At 36.7% G+C, this 21,906-nt stretch overlaps 1 protein-coding gene across 1 annotated transcript in view; it reads right to left on the bottom strand.

Moving 5' to 3' along the window:
• MYPN (myopalladin) overlaps window positions 1-21,906 on the bottom strand; it is a 75,985-nt gene that overhangs the window by 51,621 nt on the left and 2,458 nt on the right. Inside the window, exon 2 of the mRNA XM_006760901.2 lies at window positions 11,941-12,843. Within this exon, the coding sequence (XP_006760964.1) occupies window positions 11,941-12,842 (902 nt within the window). The 5' untranslated portion in view covers window position 12,843. The remainder of the gene's footprint in view (window positions 1-11,940; window positions 12,844-21,906) is intronic.

The raw sequence follows: 21,906 nt of genomic DNA, 5'->3' as shown, positions 1-21,906 counted from the left end.
AATGTAAAATGGTACAACTCCTATGAAAGGACTATGGCAACAACTGCCAAAATTACAGATGCATTTATCCTTCGACCCAACAACCTCACTTGTGGAAATCTATCATTCAGGTACACTTGGATATATACAAAACGACAAATGTACAGGTTACTCATTTAAGGCGCAAACAATTGGAAACAACCCAGCGTCCATCACTAGGGGACTGGTAAATAAACTATGGTACAGCCACATAATTGAACACTATGCAGCTCTATAAAGAGAATGATAAAGATCACTATGTAGGGAGATGGGAAGAACCCCAAGATACACAGTTAAAATTTTAACAGCAAGGTTAAAGCAGTGGGTCTAGAGCAGTGGTTCTCAACCTTCCTAATGCTGCGACCCTTTAATACAGTTCCTCATATTGTGGTGACCCCCAATTTCATTGTTACAAATTGAACATAATTAAAGCATAGTGATTAATCACAAAACAATACATAATTATATATGTGTTTTCCGCTGGTCTTAGGCGACCCTTGTGAAAGGGTCGTTCAACCCCCAAAGGGGTCGCGACCCACAGGTTGAGAACCGCTGGTCTAGAGTGTTAGCATTGTGTAGGCAATGTGGGAGAGTTGAAAATTAGGAAACCAAGTGCGTTGGGGATGTCAATGAAAGAAGCCAATTGGTGTATCAGAACCCCAGCAAGTCTCAGCCTCTGGAGATCTAAGTTTGGGGATGTGGGAACACTGACAGTGAGGGAGGAGACATGGGGCTCAAAAGAGAGTAATTTATTTCAAGGCTGGGAAATGAGCATTTAGACTCCCACAGCTCATCACATTCTCCCTTCAGTTAGGGGCTGCCCCAGAATAAAAGCTGAGTAGCTGGCTGCGTGAGCAGCTGCTCCATATTGGAGCAAGAGGAAGAAAGGCTGTGGGAGGGATTTCTCTAGGGAAAAACAAACGGGCCCGATGACTTAACTGCGTGGAACAGAATATTTAGGAAATGTTTTACAAATGTATTGGAGAATTGAGACAAATCTGTGATGGGACCATAGAACTAAGTACATAAAAAAGCAAGATAGTAATCAACTCCAGGTCAAAATAAAAAGTTGTACCAGCAGCCTGGCCAATGTGGCTCAATGGTTGAACGTCAACCCATGAACCAAGAGGTCATTGGTTCAATTCCCAATCGGCGGCTTGATCCCCAGGGGGTGTACAGAAGGCAGCTGATTGATGTAGTTTCTCTCTCATAGGTGTTTCTATCTCTTCATCCCTCTCCTTTCCTCTCTCTCTAAAAATCAATAATTAAAAACAAAACAAAAACAGACCAGTTGGCGTGGCTCAGTAGTTGAGCATTGACCTATGAATCAGGAGGTCAGTTTGATTCCCAGTTGGTCGGAGCACATGCCTGGGTTGCAGGAAGCAGCCGATCAGTGATTCTCTCTCATCATTGATGTTTCTATCTCTCTTGCCCTCTCCCTTCCTTTCTGAAATCAATAAAAACATATTAAAACAAAAGAAAAACAAAACATTCATTTTTCCCTACGTGGATTAGCAGTGAATAATACTCACACAGTAACGGAAAGGTAAACATTATTTTTTTTTAAGCAACAGTATGCTATGATTATATTGAGGCAATGTAGGAAGGAACAAGAGAGGTGCAGGTTTAGTGACGGGGCGCTAAACCATCATCTTTTGGAACAGGAAGTCAATAGAAAATAGCTAATATCAGCAGAGCAAGCAACAGTAGATTAAGTATTACAGTGGTTCTCAAAGTGTATTTCACTTTCTGTGAAGACAAAACTATTTCATGTAATACTAAGATATTATTTTCCTTTTCACGTGTTGACATTTACACTGATGGTGCAAAAGTCACAATGGGTAAAATTGCTGGTGCTTTAGCAGCACAAATTAAGGTGCTGTCAACATTGACTAATGGTCATTATGTTCTTTACCATCACACTCGAAATCTTATAAAAGAAAATCTGGTTTTACTTAAAAATATCCTTGATGAAGCAATAAAAATCATTACTTTTATTAAATCTCAACCTTGAGTCCATGTTTTGTTTTGTTTTTTAATTTTTATTTATTTCAATGAAGAAGGAAGAGGGAGAGAGAGAGAGAAACATCAATGATGAGAGACAATCATTGACCGGCTTCCTTCTACAGGCCACCTACTGGGGATCGAGTCCACAACCTGGGCATGTGCCCTGACCAGGAATAGAACCCGCCACCTTCTGGTGTATGGGACTATACCCAACAATTAAGCTACCTGGGTCAGGGTAAGTCCATGTCTTTTTAACATTCTGGATGGTGAAATGGGAAGTAGCATAAAGCATTTCTATTGGATATTAGCACTTGCGTGATTTTTTTTTTTTTTAGTTGAACTAGGTACTGAAGAGTGACTGACAAATTATGGCTTCTCAGACTTGGGTATTCAGCAGTCATTTTCGCAAAATGTCATTTCCAGTACAAATAACTGATAACATTTTAAGTACAAAAAACTGTAACAATTGTCGCCAATAAAAAAAAATTGAGAGCTTTCAAGGAAAAATAAGAGATTTGGAAAACTTGGATCCTCCACAGTAAGTTTAGGGCTTCCCAATACTTAGACGTTTTGATGAAATCAATTATCATATTAACAAATGTGATTTTTAAAAACTATCATATAAAGACTGTGCCAACATTTGGAAGATCTGCATTACTCATTTTCCAAATGACTAATGGGTGATGTTTCTCAGTTTTAATTTCTAATATGATAATTACAGATATAAACCACATAGATAAAAAATCTCTCTCTTTTAGGTCTGAATAACTTTTAAGACTACAAAGGAGTCCTGAGAACAAAAAGGTTAAGAACCAGTGGCATATCACTTAGAAATCTAGAGGTAAATAAACAGGAAATTCCAAAAAGAGTTAATAGTGGTCTGTTCTTTAATATTCAACTTTTTATGAAATCTACCTGTATTAATTTGGAAAAGCAAATTTAAATATTTCAAAACCAATAAATAAATACCTTCCCTTATATAAATATTATAAGGTTATCTCATTTCTTTAGATAACATTTCTCTTCCTTACGAAAATGAGAGTGAAAACATCCATGAGCAATTGGACAGCCAGGAAGCGTTAAGTGGAATGATTCAAACGCACAAACTCTCTGTCAGAAGCACTTCTGTCCTTACTCAGACAGCCAGAATGAATTCAGCCAACCCCAGAGAACAGTCAGTAACATCACTCTGACTTTAACACCATGACCCACTCAAAAATAATGCACCAGTCAGGCTGTCTTTTGAAAAGGTCTTAAAATTGACCCAGCTATCCTAAGACTTTTGAGGGTAAGGACGAAAAGAAATGTCTATCCGTGTTAGGGAATGCTTTCATAGAAATGCCCTGGCCCAGCTATGTGTTTTAGAATGCCAAATCCTCATGATAGTCACAGAATAGCAGTGATTCATGGCTCAGAAGAAATGAGTCATTGATCTGGGGAAATAGGGCAGGTCCAGATTATAAAGAAAAGCCCACTTTTTAATGCACTAAGGATAGCTCACCAGGTCTGCTAACATGGCTAGCTACAAGCCTAAGAATGAAGACATGGAGGAGACACGTTTTTCAGATGTAACTGGACTTTTGGGTTGCATACCACCATTCTGCTGTTAGGTTACTCTTTTATCTAAACTATGGCTTGAATAAATATTATGACTCATTGCTTTAGCACATTAAAAACTTCTAAATGTAATTTGAATGTGTTATTCTGACTCATCAGTAATGCTCATTAAAAGAATGATTACTCAGAGCCTTTCTTTAGTCCAGCTCTTGCCCTTCGAGTGTCCCTGTTCCACCTCTTATTGTTCCCTCTCCTAATGCCATGTTCATTTCCATCACAGAACCTGTATATCACTTATAATTATACATTTATACACACGCACACACACACACACGCACACACACATATTACTGGACAATAAATACCACAGGGCAGAGATGATCATGTCCATTTACCACTTGTTTATCTGGCTCTTGGACAGATGCCACATTCTAGATGCTCCAAAAAGTGCTTGTTGTATACATGTTAAATGAATGAATTTAAATTGGGATTATTATAGCCTAAAGTCTGTTTCATTTTTTAAGAAGGCTTGGGGTCTGGAAAAGTTCTTTCCTTGATTGTCTATAACCATCATTATCTAACAATGCCTGAAACAGCTAAAAGATAGTGTATTTACTTACTGTCATGTTCAGCTCTCTCCCTGATCAGAGCGACTCTTCATATACCGAGTGCAATGGGAGTATATTAGACAGTATGATGATATTATTAAATGTTTTCTAACAGGACCCAAAGTTATGCTGGATTTCATGATGGAACTTGGTGTTCTGAATGTCTTGTTTAACTGAGTTAACAAGTTTTTATATCCAATGGCTATTTCCCACTGATAAGAGTATGGAGGTACCAGTGAGGAGGATTTGTCTATGCTTTAACTTTTATTAAAATCTGAATTTTTCTGAGTGGTACCTCTTTGGTAAATTAAGAAAAGCATAAATAAAATAGTTGCCTAATATAAACTCATCAAGACTATCCCTTACCACATAGCCAACTTGAGACAAGTGGGAGGATGAATAAGTGTGAAGTTGAGAATAATTCCTAAAATAATTTTTAAAGGACTAATTATTTTGAGCAGGGATGACTAGAAACTTTTATTTTCTCCCCCTAGAATTCCTCTTTTCTTTCTTTCATAGCACTTAGTACTGAACCACTGCATAATTCACTTCTTTATTAAATCTACTGTTTATTGTCTATTTCTTTCACTTCATCTAGAATAAAATTTGTCAGGAAATTTTGCTTTATTTACTGATGAATCCTAAGTGCTTGGAATAGTTCCTGATGCATAGTGAGTACTGAATAAATTATTATTGAATAAATAAGTAAACGAATATATTACATTTTCTAGTTTTGTTATTAATGCAATATACTTGACTTTTTCCAATGTTATATGTTTAAAGTAAGTTTCTTCTTTTCATCTATTTGCTATGTTAATCTTTCTTTCAGAATAAATTCTATTTGTTCAATTTGGAGCCTCTTTTGTAGTGTTGCCTTTGTCTCAAGAATTCCAAGTTTTGTTTATCATAATAAAATCAATGTTCTTAACCAAAGTAACAGAATAAAAGGGAAAAAATCATAAAATAATCTCAATAAAAGCAGAAAAAATTCAACATCATTCATGATTTTTTAAAAATCATAAAATATCTAATCAAAAGGAAACTGTAACAAAACCCTACGTAATGGTGAAAAATGGAAGTTTTCCTTTTAGATCACAAACAAGACTATAGTACCTAGTATCACCACTTTTAGTCAACATTGTACAGGAGGGCTTAGCTAGCTCAACTGAAATATAAGACACAGGAGAATATATTAGAATGTTTATAATAACATTGTTCATATTAGGAAAAAGAAACTGGAGGCAATGCAAATGTACATCAATGTCCTCTACTCCTGCAGTTAAATAGCAATGAAAACGAGTGAATTAGAGTTAGGGAAAAATTCAAGTAGAGAAGAATACACTTATATAACATTTTTAAAACATGAAATACTAATATCATTTTTAAAAACTTATTATGGAAACTTCCAAACATATGCAAAGTAGAGACACTGGTTTAATGAACCCCATGCACACTTAGCTTCAACAAATTATCAACAAATGGCAAATGTGTTTCTTTTATATTCTCCACTTCTCCCTACCTTGGATTATTTTAATGTAAATCTAGGATTTTTGTCATTTTACCTGTAAATATTTCTGTATCAATATTGTTTAGGATTATAAATTAGTCTGGTTTTTAATCTCAAAATAGATCCTGCCTCAAAGGACCATGTGCTATGATGAGGTGACTCCAACAACGTCTGTGAGGGGTGTTCTGTTGGAGTAAAGACTACGGAGCAGGTGCTAGAATGTTAACTGGAGATTGCAACATCTGGGTCAAGGAACTGAGCAGCGGGAGGTCTCTGGGGGTTGGGAGGAGGTCCCTCCAGATCAGGAGATCTTTGAAGAAATTGCAAAATTGCCAGCACAAAAACAAACAGCAATTTGTTAAAATATAGATGTATGGGCCTCACTCCTCCAGGGCCTGAGTCAGTAGGTCCAAGGTGGAACCTGTGAATTTGCATATCCACCAAGGTCCCAGGTGACGCGGACACTGCTGATCCAGGGACCTACTTTAGTAGCGTGTTCTAGGAACCTCTCAAATTCTAGCCTCTGTTCCCTCTCTAAACTTATCTCAAATCATTTCCTCTTTATCTTCTGGTGCCATTTTCTTCAATTCCTTTAAGTGAACAATTGTCTTGCTGCCTCAAGAGCTCAAATTTGCTGTTCCCTCACCCTGCAACACTTTTCCTCATACCCCACTTTGCTGGGCTAACTCCTAGTCCTCTTTGATGTCTCAGTTTAAGTACAACTTTTCAGGAAAATCTTCCCTAATATACTCTCAAGGTTTGGTCCATTTGCTATATGCCTCTCCTTTATAATAGTTATCACAATTGTAATTATACAATAATTTGTGAATTTTTTGTTTATTGTCTGTGTGCCTTCCTAGAGTCTAAGCTCCATGAGAGCAGGAAGATTTCTTGTTTGCTGCTTTAATTTTAGTGCCTATAACAGTACATGTCCCATTATTGGCACTTAATATTTGTTGGATTAATGAATAAAGAAGGTATTTAGATTTTCCCAAAAAGAAGAAAAAAGCCCCTAAATAATGTAATATTTAAAAATATTTACATAGTATTTCACATGATAATTACATATTCGGGGTGGGGCAAAAGTAGGTTTACAATTGTGAGTACGAGAAACACAGTTTATTCTTGTATTATTATTTATTAATTATTGTATTATTTTCCATGTAAACAACTGTAAACCTACTTTTGCCCACCTGTATAATTTCTTATAACATTTTAAAGAATTCTCCTAAACTATTTAAGATGAAGATCTTTTTCTTTATAACTAATTTATTTCCTCAGCACACTACTAGAAAGCATAGGTCCAGAAGTGCCAATAGCAAAATTTAACAGCCAAAGCAGACATCAACATTTATAAAAGGTAAATTTGTGCTGCTTCAGAAGGTTGCGTACAAGCAAATATACTTAGTGTGACCCAGCTGTACATTCCTGGGGAAAGAATTTGGAGTCATGATATATAAAAGGATCATGGCCATTTGCTGTGAATTCCTGTCGACTCTTTCATCTGTGGGTAACGCATGAATGTATTTCATTTTCTAAGACAAATCCTCCAATGAACCTATGTCTAAGATTAACAAGCTTTCAAAAACACGAGTGATATAGAATACCATCCCTATAAAACAAAGCATTTTCTACCCAATTCACTTGGAAATCAACAAAGATATGCAAAAATGATTTTTCAATGTGCTAAACTAGGGTTACAAGAACATAAGTAAAATACTGATTATACACAGGAGCACAAGGTTAGACCCCAGTTTCCAGAAAGACATTACATTTCCTTGAAAAAAATAGCAAAGGGTGATTTTCTTTTTCCCTGTGGTGTTCCTATATGGCAACCCCAAATGTCTCATTATTATTTTAATGCATTTTAAAATGAATCCTGTGGGTCGAAATCTACACTCCTGGGTTCTATGGAGATGTCTTCATTTCCATGGTAAGCAAGCAGGTAGGGGCTGGAGGGACTCCCCACACAACCCTCTACAATTCCCAAAGCACTAATTTTATCTTTTAAAAAAGTGTGTGTGTGTGTTTGTGTGAAATATGTATTGGGTAACATGTAAACAGACTTATTGTGAGAAGAAAAGCGGGAGGAGTTACTGCCAGAAGAAGGTTGGAAAATACCATTCCAGTCTAGCACTATTAGAAGTTAGTTCCAAGAATTACCTGTATTTTTAGTCCCTTTTGTAATTATAAAGATATTGTGTCAGGCTTTTCCTAGTGTCCAGGTCATCTTGGACTGTTCCCAGTTCCACTGCCTTCTCACTTGACCTTCAGTCCTGCATTTCTGACAGCCTATTGGATATGGTCCCTTCATCTGCTCACATTCAAGTCATCAAACTCATCCATAAATCATCCACCTCTTGCATTTTCTCAGTCCTTGCCAGTGACCCCATCATTCTCTCAGGTGCACAGCTTCAAACTTGTGGAGTAAATTTTTTTTACTTTTCCTTCCTAGCTAATCAATCACCAGTTCAGCTTGATTTCTTCACTCCTTTATGTATATGTTGCTCACTCACATCTTTTTTCTGTTTTCCTAGTGCCCCCATGCTAGTCTTATCAGAGCATTCGATGCCTGGGATAGCTTCCTTAGTAGCCTCATGGCTCCATTCATTTCTGATCTTACTCATTATTCCAGATTAATTCTACCTAAATGCTCCCTTTCATATTGTTACTTTCCTATACACAACTCTAGATGGTTTCCACTTGGTTTTGCAACAAAGTCTAAACTATTCTGCTTTGCTTTCAAGGCTTTTCAAAATCATTTGATTCCACTCTTCTTTCTAGTTAGACCAGTCCATTTTCTGTCACCTAAAAATAGTGCAATTCCAGTGTCTGTATCTTCATATGAACATGTCGAGTGGACCTGGCCTAAAACAAACTATCTCTCTGTCTACTTCTTCAGTCTTTCCCCTCATCTTTTCTCACCTGTTACCCCAAGTTCCTCACATAGCCAAGTACTTGTAATTCCCTGAAAACACTTGTCTCTGGGCCTTTGCACTTGCTTTCCTCTTCCACCCTTGGTCTCTTCAAACTGAAGCTGCACCTCCTGTGTTAACTCTTCTTTATCCTGCACTCCAGGCAAAGTAATCATATCTTACTTTGAGTTGCCACTGCATCCTATACTTACTTCTATTATAGCCTATATTGTACAATATTGTAATGTTTGGATTACATTAGTCTGATTGCTCTTTTAAATTTGAGCTACCCTCTCAGAATAGTTTTAGGCTTGGTTTCAAAACGAGGTCCCTGACCTCCAATAACACACAGTTGTTTTGTGCTCCTGGTGAGTCACTTTAGTAAGACTATACGTATTTGCTGGATAAATGAATAAGTAAATTTCTACCTAAATCTTCCTCACTTTTCAAGACTTAACTAAAACCCAAATACGTCTCTGAAGCCTTCTTTGACTTCTTTAGTCCTCCACCCCTTCTCTGATAGTTCTTATGGTTGAGACTATAAAAATTAGGATGATTTCTTTAATTGGGCAGCAAGTTCCTTGAGGGCAAGGGACATATATCTATACTGTCTCTGTCATTGCACTGGATCACATAGTAAAATGTGTAAAATCTAAATAAACATTTACTTAGAGTTATGTAAATTCTATTCTCAGGAAAATAATGACAGCTAATAGTCTATTTGGAAAGCTTTAAATTTTTTCTAAATATAATTGCAGTCATTAAATTAGATACTAATTCATTTAGAAAATATTTAGTGAATACCAACTTCCTGGCACCAAACCAGTGGTTGAGATTCAGGTATGAATTCTAACAGTAAATAAATTCTTCCCAGGTAAAGTTAGTATTGCTTCATTGAAGCTGTGTACATTTTTTTCCACTTTTAAATTTGTAAATTTATAATTGGTTTTTTTTCTCTCCCTAGGATATTTTTCTTTAATGATTTTTAGAGAGAGAGAAAAAAGTGTATGTAGGGGGGAAGCAGAATGTGTGTGTGTGTGTGTGTGTGTGCAGAGTGTGTGTGTGTGTGAGAGAGAGAGAGAGAGAGAGAGAGAGAGAGAGAGAGAGAGAGACTGATGAGAGAGAGAAATATCACATTGATTGGTTGCCTCCCATATGCGCCCCAACCAGGTTTCAAACCCATGACCTGGGTATGTGCCCTGACCAGGAATGGAATCCACAAACTTTTTGGTGAATGGGATGATGCTCCAACCAACTGAGCCACCTGGCCGGGGCTAAGTAGTTTTTTAGTGAACACCAGATTATATTGTTTGGGGGTGGGGGGGATAGGATCTTATAGCTCTTCCTGGCTGATTGTTCTCATAGGAGCATGAATTCTTTTTTGTTGTTGTTTGTTTGAGATTGTCATAGTCAAGAAATGGGGAGAATGAATTTGGAATGATCTGGTCTAATTTTTTTTTGGTCCAATCTATGTCCAGAAATTACTGGGTTGGATAATCTAAGTAAATTGTGTGTGTACCAAAACTTGAATGCTCACTAGCTTACTTAGATTCACCAGATGTCACTGATTGGTATCCAACAAGAGTCTGTGATGACACCTCACCAGAGTCCCAGGAGTATCAGCAGGCACATTCAGGGTAGAAGGGTAGACACTGTCCTGTGTGGTTCAGTTTCAACCATTTGCCACATCTTAAGCCAACTGTCTCACTCCTGATTCAAACCTAAGCTAAGTTTTTTGTCTTCCTCTTTCTTTATGCATTAGTTTCCTCAACATTTCTTAGTAAATACTATAGGCCAGAAGTTGTGCTTGGTGCTCAAGATACATAGGTAAAACAACTAAATCCCTGCCCTCAAGGAGGTCATTTAGATAATTGTATAGAAATTATATTCCATTGTAGGAGTAATATTCAAATATTACCTTGCATTGCCTTTGAAAAGCAAAATTCTATATATGAATATGTCTTGTCTTTGGATCAATAGACATGTATAAATAAAAATCATTATTAATATTAATACTATTTCTGTCCTATCATATGAATATTCTCTAAGAAAAAGATGAGGAACTGCTTACATACCTAGAATAAGTGTTAAATAGTAACGAGGTCATGTTCTAGTGGTAATTAGGAATTAGGGAAGCAAAGTAACTCCTACAGGACACAAAATACTGGTAATTCTCTACAAAAGTAATACACTTCAAGCACATTATTCACATAGTATTATAGGGTTACAGCTAGCAAATGTCACCCTGGGGCTACAGCTGTATCCACATTTTGTGGGGCCTGAAGCTCATAAATGTGGAAGGTCTGCATTAAAAAAAATAAAATAAAATTAGACCCCAAAGTTAGGGATAGTTTATGCAAATGAGGAGCCTTGAAGCTTACGCTTCATCTGCTTCACAGAAAAGCTGAGTGGTAGGCACATAAAAATTGACTCATCTGTCACACTAGGGACAAACTTGGACATTCGGAAGCATAGTATTCATTAAGCTGATATCAAAAAGTTTATAATAAATACATTACCTGTAAAATGAATCTGTAAATTGACCTTAGCAACATCCTTATTTTATCTTTATTCTATCAGCTTTTATTCGATTATTTGGCTTTCTTTAAAATTGAAAAAAAAATCACAGGTATTCATTGAGTATAGATCATAAATACTTTATTTTTAAAGCTTTAGCCTGTAGACCTGTGCTGTCCAATACCATAGTCATTAGCCACATGTGATACTGAGCACTTGAAATGTCACCAGTACAACTGAGGGACTGAACTTTAAATTATATTTAATTTTAATTAAAAAAACTGATATCAACTCAATTTTACAAAATTGAATATTACAAAAAAATTAAGTAGGTTTAGAATCACTTGTGCATGTCAATCTACTCTTTAAAACTATAGGTTTTATAAAATCTAAATGTAAATTAATTATTTCCTAGGAAAATGTAGTAGCCAAATTGAGATGTGCTGTAATTGTAGAATTCACACTGGATTTTCAAGGCCTAGTATGACAAAAAGAATGTAAAATATCATATAAATAATGTTTATATTGATAACATGTGGAAATGATGATGTTTTCATTTATTGGCTAAATAATGTACATTTAAAAAGTTATTTTTTCTCAGTCTTTACTTTTTAAAAATGTGGCTACTAGAAAAATTTTAATTACATATATGGCTAACATTATATTCCTATTGGACAGTGCTGCTTGAAACTTTGACTGTTTTTCTTAAAGGCAGTAAATAATTTTTGAAACCACTTACTTAAAAGACAAACTTAGGAGAATCATGGTAGATGGAAAGCAATTACTAAGCATTACTCATGGGGCATTTTACCTTACTTGAGGTGGTGGAATTCCTACCACTATGCAATCCAACTGCACTCTGGTTCCCTCTGGAACTTCTCTGCTCCATAACTTTTGAGTGAATCGGGGAGGTTGCCCCAGAGGTTCTTCATAGTACAAGGATGACGGTGAAGACCCTGGGGTGGTGTCTCCACCAGCTGCCTCACTGGCAACCTGCTCAGCCTCACGCTGCTTGGCTTCCTGCTGTTCAAGGGCATGATTCACTTCGTTATCTCTAGTATCTGTAGGGATGGGAATGGGAACAGATGATCTTTCTCTTTTTTCTGACAGAGCTGAGAAACTGGAGCTGTTTTCCTGCATAACTTTGTTTTGAGATTCCAATTTGCTCTTGTGGTTTTTGCAGGCCCGGGGTCTAATCCTTTTGGAGCTATGGGCTTTGAAAAGGGAGGACAGCTCTTCAATGAAATCAGCAGCCTTATTTAAGAATAGTTTTTTGGACTGAGCCTCAGAACTATACTGTGGCCTCGTTGCCTCCTGAGGGCTCTCGATAGAGCTGGTAGGACTTGGAGAGTTATCCTGGCGGAAGTTAGGGTCAAAACTTGATTTCGATGGGTGTTTCATCTGATCAGAAGAGAGACGTTTTCTAGCTTGAGCTTCATCTGCTTTCTCCAGAGGGTCATGATTGATCGCCAATCTTGCCAGATTGACACTTTCATCTAATTCTTCTTGGCTCAGAAAAGCTGAAAGGTCTGGAAGGTCATCTTGGCCTCCTCCTCCTTCTGCAGCTCCAGAAGGACTGCCAAAATGGAAAGGGTTGGAAGAAGGCTCTGCTCGGCTCCTCTCATTGTTTCCCCGATGTCTGGTTTCTGCTAAATAGCTCTCTCTGAGGAGCTGAGAAATGGAAGTAGAAGCTTCTATGCTGTCGTCTTGCATGCTGTGAGAAAATAATAAGTTTGGATCATTTCCAGAGAACAATAAGTCTATGTTTACTAAAGCGTGATGGATTCCTAAGAACTTAAAGCTTGAAATAAACAATTGCCTAGTTTTGATACTTTTACAAAATTTACTATGAAGACTTAAAGATTATTCTCACACTGTAAAATGAAGAGAAACTGAATGAGATTTTACTGAAATTGAAAATAAAAACATAGGCATTACCACTTTATTAAATTCTTTAAATGTAAGTTCAACTGTGAAAGCTATGCTATAGCTATAGTAACATTAAATAAAATTTCTAAATATAATTTTGATAATCTCTGTTAAGGGCTTTTACTTATAAAGCACTTTCGTACACAGAGATTTGCTCTCCATCCTCTTCTTTTACCTTGAATGTAATAAAATAATAAAATTAAAAGATACTGACAACATAATCTCAACTGGTTAGTGAAATTATAAACTTGACCTAGTTAATGAAAATAAATAATGCTTTTGTTTTAAGAAAACTAGAAACAGCTGTTTAAATTTGCTGTTGTTTATAGGTTTAATCTGCTCTTGAAAACTATAATGATTTAGCCTTTTCAAATAAGGTATAACTAATTTAATTTCTATAAAGATATGAGTTAAACCCTATGTTTTAAAATATCTCTTAAATTAACATTGGTGAAGAAGGAAGATGGGAGACAGGAAAGTGGGGGGCAAGACAGGACACTCTTCACTTTATATCCTTTCCTGACTTTCCAATTTTAATTATATGAACACATTACCGATTCGAAAAATAAATATCTTAAAGCTTAAGAAAATAGTATAGTAACCTTAGTTCTAAGTCCCCTGGACTAGAGGGTTTGGTAATGCAAACCAATGTTATATTATTAATATTATATCTATTTATTCATTCACACACTTACTAGAGGGATGGCAAACTTATGACCCACGGGCTGTTACTCCTCTCTCCCCTCCGTATAAAAGATGTAGCTAACTGATTACAGTACTTTTTCCATTGACCTTGACTTTCTTAACACTCCACTCCATCTGCTACCACCAATCAATCAGAGATGGTAATGGAGATGAAAACTATTTACCATTCTGCCCTCGCCCGGTTTGGCTCAGTGTATAGAGTGTTGGCCTGCAGACTGAAGGGTCCCGGGTTCTATTTCAGTCAAGGGCACATGCCCAGATTGCAGGCTCAATCCCCAGTAGGGGGAGTGCAGGAGGCAGCCAATCAATCTGATCATTGATGTTTCTATCTCTCGCTCCCTCTTCCTTCCTCTCTGAAATTAATAAAAAAAGGTGTGTTTTTTTTAAAAGCTATTTACCATTCATGGCTACTAACTGCTGGGCCTTGTGCTGGGAAAATGGAGAGGAAACTAATCTAAATCTTTTCTGGTTTTTATGACAAAACTTATTTCAGTTTACTCCTTATATGATAGTCTCACTTGAATCACAAATAAAAACGTCCTAAAGTTCTCAAACTTTTAGAATGTTATTAAAAACTAACCTCTAAATCGGCAAAGTGGGCAATGACCTTGAGAGGGCAATTAGAGATGGCTAAAAGGATTACCTACAGCAAATATTTTTCCACATGCTTGCTGCAGCCTGAGATTTCTACTACTGGATCCATTTATTTGGGTGAGAAGTCTATTGTGTCTTAATAAGATTAATTGACAATGCAAAGATATTAGATGGGTACAAAGATTTATCTACAAAGATGTTCATCATAGTATAGATGGTATTAAAAAATTGGGATCATGTCCAATAACAAATTAGTTAATTAAATTATGATATCAGACAGAACTATATGGCTATGTTAAAGTTTGTACAATTGTGAATGACATACAAAATAGTACATGAAAGTTTAATCAACATCCCAATTGAAAATTTGTCTCATTTGCCCTAACCAGTTTAGCTCAGTGGATAGAGCGTCGGCCTGCGGTCTGAAGGGTCCCAGGTTCAATTCTGGTCAAGGGCATGTACCTTGGTTGTGGGCACATCCCCAGTAGGGGGTGTGCAGGAGGCAGCTGATCGATGTTTCTCTCTCATTGATGTTTCTGACTCTCTATCCCTCTCCCTTCCTCTCTGTAAAAAATCAATAATATATATTTTTTTAAAAAAGAAAATTTGTCTCATTTGTGCATTAACTATGCAGAAGAACAGTTAAAGATATATGAAATCAGGTACAAAATGCTATTTGAAAATGCAATTAATGTACTGATTGCAAATCCTTTTCATTTGTTAATCAACCAATTCCTTAGCCTAGTTTGAGTTTCTGTATATATTTAGAAGTGAGGAAGAAAATTGAGTGCTTTATGAATCAGGATGGCCTTCTCCCCGTTTCTTTGACATTACTCATACTGTGTTTTAATGTACCTTTGTCTCTAACTATTTAACATGGCTTTTATCTTGAGCAATATGGAATGAGCATTGGCCTTAGAATCAGATCTGTTTTCAAATTATGGCTTCATTTCTCAGCAGTTATATAACTTTGAGAAATTTACTTAACTTCTCTAAACTGGAATTCTCATCTGTAAAATATGGATAATATCTATTTCTCAGGGAAGTAAGGATTAATAACATAATGAATGCAAAGCCCTTAAAACAGGACCCATTATAATGGGCACTCAAACAATATTAGTAAAAATTAATACTTAGGTAAAGGAGATGTTAATGTTGAAGAACTTTTAAAAAGCTTATATTGACTCAGCCAGTGTGGCTCAATGGTTGGCCTGTAAACCAGGAGGTCATAGTTCGATTCCCGGCCCAGGTTGTGGGATCAATCCTCAGTGTAGGGCGTGCAGGAGACAGCCAATCAAGGATTCTTTCTCATCATTGATGTTTCTCTCTCCCACTCTGAAATCAATAAAAATATATTTAAAAAAATAAAAAGCTTATTTTAGGGTGGAAATTGAAAAGAAAATACTCATATAAGAATCACTGCTCTCTGCAACTGTTTTTTTTTGTTGTTTTTAAAGAAGCTAATTAATGTGTAACTGTGTGTCTGTTCTGATGCTTATGGTCATGAGAAATTATTATGATAATGAAACTTCAGGTATTCAAAATAAAGAATTTCTTTAATATTTTAAAGTAGTATTTATTACCTAACACCTGGAGTTAGATAGATCTGGTTCAGATCCAAGTTCTGACACTTCTTAGTTGCATAAATTCAAGAAAAGTTAACTCCTGTAAGCTTCAGTTTACTCATTTATTAAACAGGTATAATAACAGTAGCCATCTCATAGGTTGAAGTAATGATTAAATGTGTTTGGCATTTTGTAAATGTTCAATAAATGGTAGTTACTATTATAATTATTGTTATTATTATCATTTAACAGCTTTAGCCACATACCATGATAAGAAATGGAAGTAGGCCCTAGCTGGTTTGGCTCAGTGGATAGAGCATCCGCCTGCGGACTGAAGGGTCCCAGGGTTGGATTTTGGTCAAGGGCACATGCTTGGATTGTGGGCTTAATCCTTAGTAGGGGGCATGCAAGAGGCAGCCGATCAATGATTCTCTCTCATCATTGATGCTTCTATCTATCTGTCTCCCTCTACCTTTCTCTCTGAAAGCAATAAAAATATTTTAAAAAAGAAAAAAAAAGGAAGTAGAACTAATGAAGTGGCTTGATCTAAGGACAAACTTTAAAGAGAAATGTAACTTTTGATTTGTAGTTAATTGAGCATTGTCTATATTCCATTGAAATACATGTAGTTTCATTAACAAACTGAGCTGCTTTCAGATCTTTGTACATATTGTCTTTGTTTGAGCTGCTCCCTGTCCCCACCTCCCTTTACTACCTTACTGGGCCAAGTCCTACATGGCCTTCAGTTCTTAGCTGAGACATCCCTTAGGGATTTCTACTTTTCTCTGGGTTGGGTACCAATATGCTCTTAAAGCTCACATTTCTTATCCCCAAAAGCACTTATTACAATATATTAAATTTGGCTGTTTACTTTTCTGCCTACCTCACTTAGTTTTGTACACCACCATCTCTGTACACACACAGCACATAGAACGTTATCAATAGATATCTATTGAGTTATTTTGTTCATTAGAATATCCTTCTAAATCAATTGCTGTTTTTCTTTTTTCTTAATTGCAGGAGAAAATAATATAAACAGAAATCATGTTTTCAAAGAAAACTTACAGGTACAGAAAAAATATAAGTACGTTTTACATATAAATATAAAATATAAATATGTACATAACTTCTAGGTGACTTTCAAATGTAAATTTATTCATAGTGGATAAAATAAGTAGTGCAATTAAGCTTTGTTTTCATCCCAGAAGTATCAAAGAAGATCTGATTATAATCAGAAACCTGGGTTTGTATCTCAGCTGCAACACTGAATAACTTTGTATTCTTGAGCAAGTCATTTAATGCATCTGAATCTCAGTTATTCTCATCTATAAAATAGGATAATAACAATTCCATCTCAGAGGGTTCTCAGATGTAAATGCATACATAAATTGCTAAACTGATAAATATTACCTAAAATAGGAAATAGGAAAATGTATCACTTTCTCTTTCAAGCATTAATTTAAAATCTGCTATTAAATTTGTACTTTTAACAAGCCCAAGTGCTGTCATGTATACTCTAGCTTTCTTATTTGTCTGATAAATATTTATTGAGCATCTACTATGTGATATTCTGGGCACTGTGGATTCAACAGTGAACAAAAGACAAAGCCCCTACCTTTGTGGAGTTGACAATCTAGTGGGAAAGATATAAATATTAAGAAGAAAAATCAAGTCGGACAAGGAATCAAGAATGATGGGGAAGGCAGGGTGGTGTGCTCTTTTAGTGGGAAAGTCAGTCAAAACTTCTGACACAGCGGAGAAGTTCTCCATGTGACCACCTGGGGGAAGAATGCTCCTGGCTGAGGAAGAAGAAAGTGTCAAAGCCAGGACAGGTAAATGTTTGCTGTGTCTGAGTCAAGCCCAGTGTGCCAGGAGGTGAGTGAAGTCACAGAGGTACAAGGCTAGATCATGTAAGGAATTGCTTTAAGTTTTATTAAATGTGTGAATGGGACACCATTTTAAAGTTTTGAGAAGCAGATGAAATGGTTTTGAAAAAGTTCAATCATGGCTACTATGCAAAGAATCAAGTTAAAGGGGGCAAATGTGGAAATAAGCAGATCAATTAGGAGACTATTACAATATGCTATGCAAGAGATGGTGGTGTCTTGGATCAATGAGTGGTTATCGGTGGGAAAGGGTGAGAAGTGGTCAGATTTGAGCTATCTTTTGAAAGTAGAGTCAGTGTGATTTGCTGATGGATAGAGTGTGGGATGTGAGAGAAAGAGCAGAGTAAAAGGTGACCACAATAATTACGGCTTGAGCAAATAGGTGAGTGGTGGAATGATTTACTCGAACGAGCCAAGAGCAGGTTTCAGGAAAGGAAATTAAAAGTTCTCTTAGACATTTCACCTAGGGTATTCTTTCTGCTTCTGACAAAATTGAAACTTAGATTTTATGCCATTTTCAAAACAAGAAGGAGCAACTGCCCTTGAAAACAGGTCATGGTTGTAGTGAAATAGTCCTAGGTTAAAAATGAAACAATATGGCATAAATAATCATGACAGATTAGTAAATCATGTAGACTAACTCGGCCACATAGAATGTTTATTGAATGTTCTTTACTTTGCTAAATATCCCTGTTTTTTTCCTTGGATTTTTCCTGAAAAGAAGATCTCTAAAAAACTTGCTAAAAATGTAAGAGTCCGGTTCATACAAACAAAACTTGATGCTGATACCCTTGGGTATACAGTCATGTGCCACATAACAATGTTTGGGTCAATGATGGAACATATATTCAATGGTGGTCCCATATGATTACTGTATAGTAGAGCTAAAACATTCTTATTACCTCCTGCTGGTATTGCTGTGGAAATGTCGTAAAGTACTAGTGCAAAGCATTACCGTTTGTGCTCTCAGGCTATCCAGAAGGGCTAGAAATGCTTGGGGACTCAGCTGGGCCACTAAACTTTCCCATACACACCTCCCCTTTCTAAACCAATGTGCCAACTGAACTGACCCTTATAGTTCTTAGTATAATACAAGATACCCTTCAGCAATCACCAATAGGAAACTCTGAACAACAACAAAAAAGAGTTTATTACTTACAGGCCCGGCAGCATGCACAATATGCCTGGGGCAACAGCGAGGTTGCAGGTAGAGAGAGACAGAGAGGGGGCAGGAGCCGGGCGTTCTCCTTTTACTGGAGTCGAGGGTGGTAGCCTAGGTTTTCATGGGTTCACTATTTATTGGTGAATTTAAGACATAAATACCAGTCCTGGCTGGTTTGGCTTAGTGGATAGAGAGCTGATCCAAGGAGTGAAAGGTCTCAGGTTCTATTCTGGCCAAGGGCACATACTTCAGTTGCAGTCTCAATCTCTGGCCCTGTTGGGGCAAATATGGGAGACAACCAACCGATGTGTCTCTCTCACATCAATGTTTCTCTCTCTGTGTCTCTCCCCCGCTTCCACTCTCTCTGAAAATCAATGGAAAAATATCCTTGGATGAGAATTGAAAAAAATATCAACAGAAAGAAAGAGAGGAAGGAAGGAAGGAAGGAAGGAAGGAAGGAAGGAAGGAAGGAAGGAAGGAAGGAAAAGAAAGAAAGAAAGAAAGAAAGGAAGGAAGGAAGGAAGGAAGGAAGGAAGGAAGAAAGAAAGAAAGAAAGAAAGAAAGAGAAGGAAAGAAGGAAAGAAAGAAAGAAAGAAAGAAAGAAAGAAAGAAAGAAAGAAAGAAAGAAAGAAAGAAAGAAAGAAAGAATCATGCCCTGGCTGGTGTGACTTAGTTGGTTGGGCGTCGTCTCATGCACCAAAAGGTTGCCAGTTCCATTCCTGGTCAGGGCCCCAGGTTGCATGCTCCATCCCCCATATGGGACATGCAGGAGGAAGCCAATTGATGTTTTGCTCTCACCTCAATGTTTCTCACACACTCTCTCTTTCTTCCTCTCTCTCTAAAAATCAATTTAAAACATTTAAGAAAACATACATAAGAGTCATAACTTAAGGCATAGGAAGAGGAAAAAAACAAGTCACCCAAATGGCCAGTTATCAAAATCAACCAAGATTTCTAAAACAAAGGCACCTCAGTAGGGTGAGGCAGCTTGGTTATTTATTTAATCTTGAGACTGGCAATGCATTTATTCTAGATAGCCTTAGTTTAAGTAGATGCCTGGTAATCAGGCATTTGCATTACACACACATAACAAGTCAACTGTCAGGGCTCAGACTACATTACTCATGTGTTTGTGGTGATGCTTGTGTAAATAAACCTACTATGCTGCCAGTCTTATAAAAGTATAGCACATACAATTAACTAAAAGGCTAGAACATCCAGGTTTGTGATGGTCGCCCGATGAAATCACCTAATGATACCTTTCTCAGAGCATATGCTCGTAAAGCAGCAAATGACTGTATTTCTTTTTTTCTTTTTAATATATTTTATTTTATTTTTTAAAAATATATTTTATTGATTTTTTTACAGAGAGGAAGGGAGAGGGATAGAGAGTTAGAAACATCAATGAGAGAGAAACATTGATCAGCCGCCTCCTGCACACCTCCTACTGGGGATGTGCCTGCAACCAAGGTACATGCCCTTGACCGGAATCGAACCTGGGACCTTTCAGTCCACAGGCAGATGCTCTATCCACTGAGCCAAACCAGTTAGGGCTGTATTTCTTAATATGTGTTAACTCAGCACTACTCTTCATAATTTTCTTTGGGAAAGCACTTTAGAAATGTAGAACACTATACAAATTTAAGGTAACTCTTTTCTGTTGATGTGTAATTATTTTGCCCAGGATGTGACACTCAACCACTGAGCTACACTGGCCAGGCAACTGCCAGAATGTTCTTTACAGGAAGAATGATTGACAAAATTAGACTTTGCTCCCTCTCTTTAATGCTGGTATTGACCAGTTTGTCTTGCCTTCTATACCCCAATATGTCACACAAGAGAAGTATTTTAATCAGTTCTGGAGAAACTCCTGCTGGGCCAAGAACCAAATCCCATTACATATAGACGAGTCCCGCAGAGTTGGGTACAGATCATCTTTTTAAAATTTGGCTGTAGATGGAATGCACTTGGAGGTAAATCCTTCTTCATTGTTACAAAGTCATCCCCTCACTCTGACAGTGAGCATCCCCATCTTAGTTTTATTTCTAGTCTGATTTTGGTGTGGGTGGCATTAGTAAGTTATTATATATTACATTACCCGAGTAAGAACTTGGGATATATGGAAATACGTCAGTAACAATATGGAAGTAAGTCCCATTCTTTTAATTCCTCTTTCAGTTTGAAAGAGGAAAAACAGCAGATAAAACAAATACAGACAAATGAAATGTGTCCTTTAGGAGAGAATGCTGAAATAAAGAGACAGCAGAGGTGACACATAAAATTAGTAGGAATCTGTTTAATTAAGGGAATACCTCAAGGGCAGGCATTTTAAATGTGAAAAGGTTTTTAGATAATAGGTCAAAGGTGTGCAGGCCATTCTCTTATACTGTTTTAATCAAATTGGTAAGTATAGGAAGTTGGCAAGAAAGTAAAGATTTCATTTGAATGAGAGGAGGGAAGGTGGGTTACTATGAAACATACCAGTACGTTTTCATATACAGAAGAAGATAATCACATAGAGAACCACTAGTGTAAAGGATACTGAAGCCTAGAGCCCAAAGTTAGTATTTAATCTGAAAGATAGCAAAGAAATCAGTAAAAGTAAATTCTACGACCCATAGAAAGGCTAATGGAAGGCAAGCAAGAAGACTTCAGGAATCTAGGACCCAAAAAGGGTTTGTGGTAGTCACAAAAATGATAGGCATGGGAGGTTTCACACCACTCTCAGGATCTCACTATTCATGATGGACTTAATATACAGGAAATCCCAAATGAGGAAACTATTCAATCCCCATGAACACAAAGATTCATTTTAAATAAGAAAAAAATTAACATTTTTGTCCTCTCGGTCTCTTAATATTTTTGTCATTTTGTGTGTGTGTGTGTGTGTGTGTGTGTGTGTGTGTGTGATATTAAGGGTTTGAAAAAAAGAAATG

The sequence above is a fragment of the Myotis davidii genome, unplaced genomic scaffold (assembly GCF_000327345.1).
Source record: "Myotis davidii unplaced genomic scaffold, ASM32734v1 scaffold134, whole genome shotgun sequence".
Lineage (NCBI taxonomy): Eukaryota > Metazoa > Chordata > Mammalia > Chiroptera > Vespertilionidae > Myotis > Myotis davidii.
Note: the sequence above shows the minus strand (reverse complement) of the source record. Positions and strands in the feature narration are given on the sequence as shown.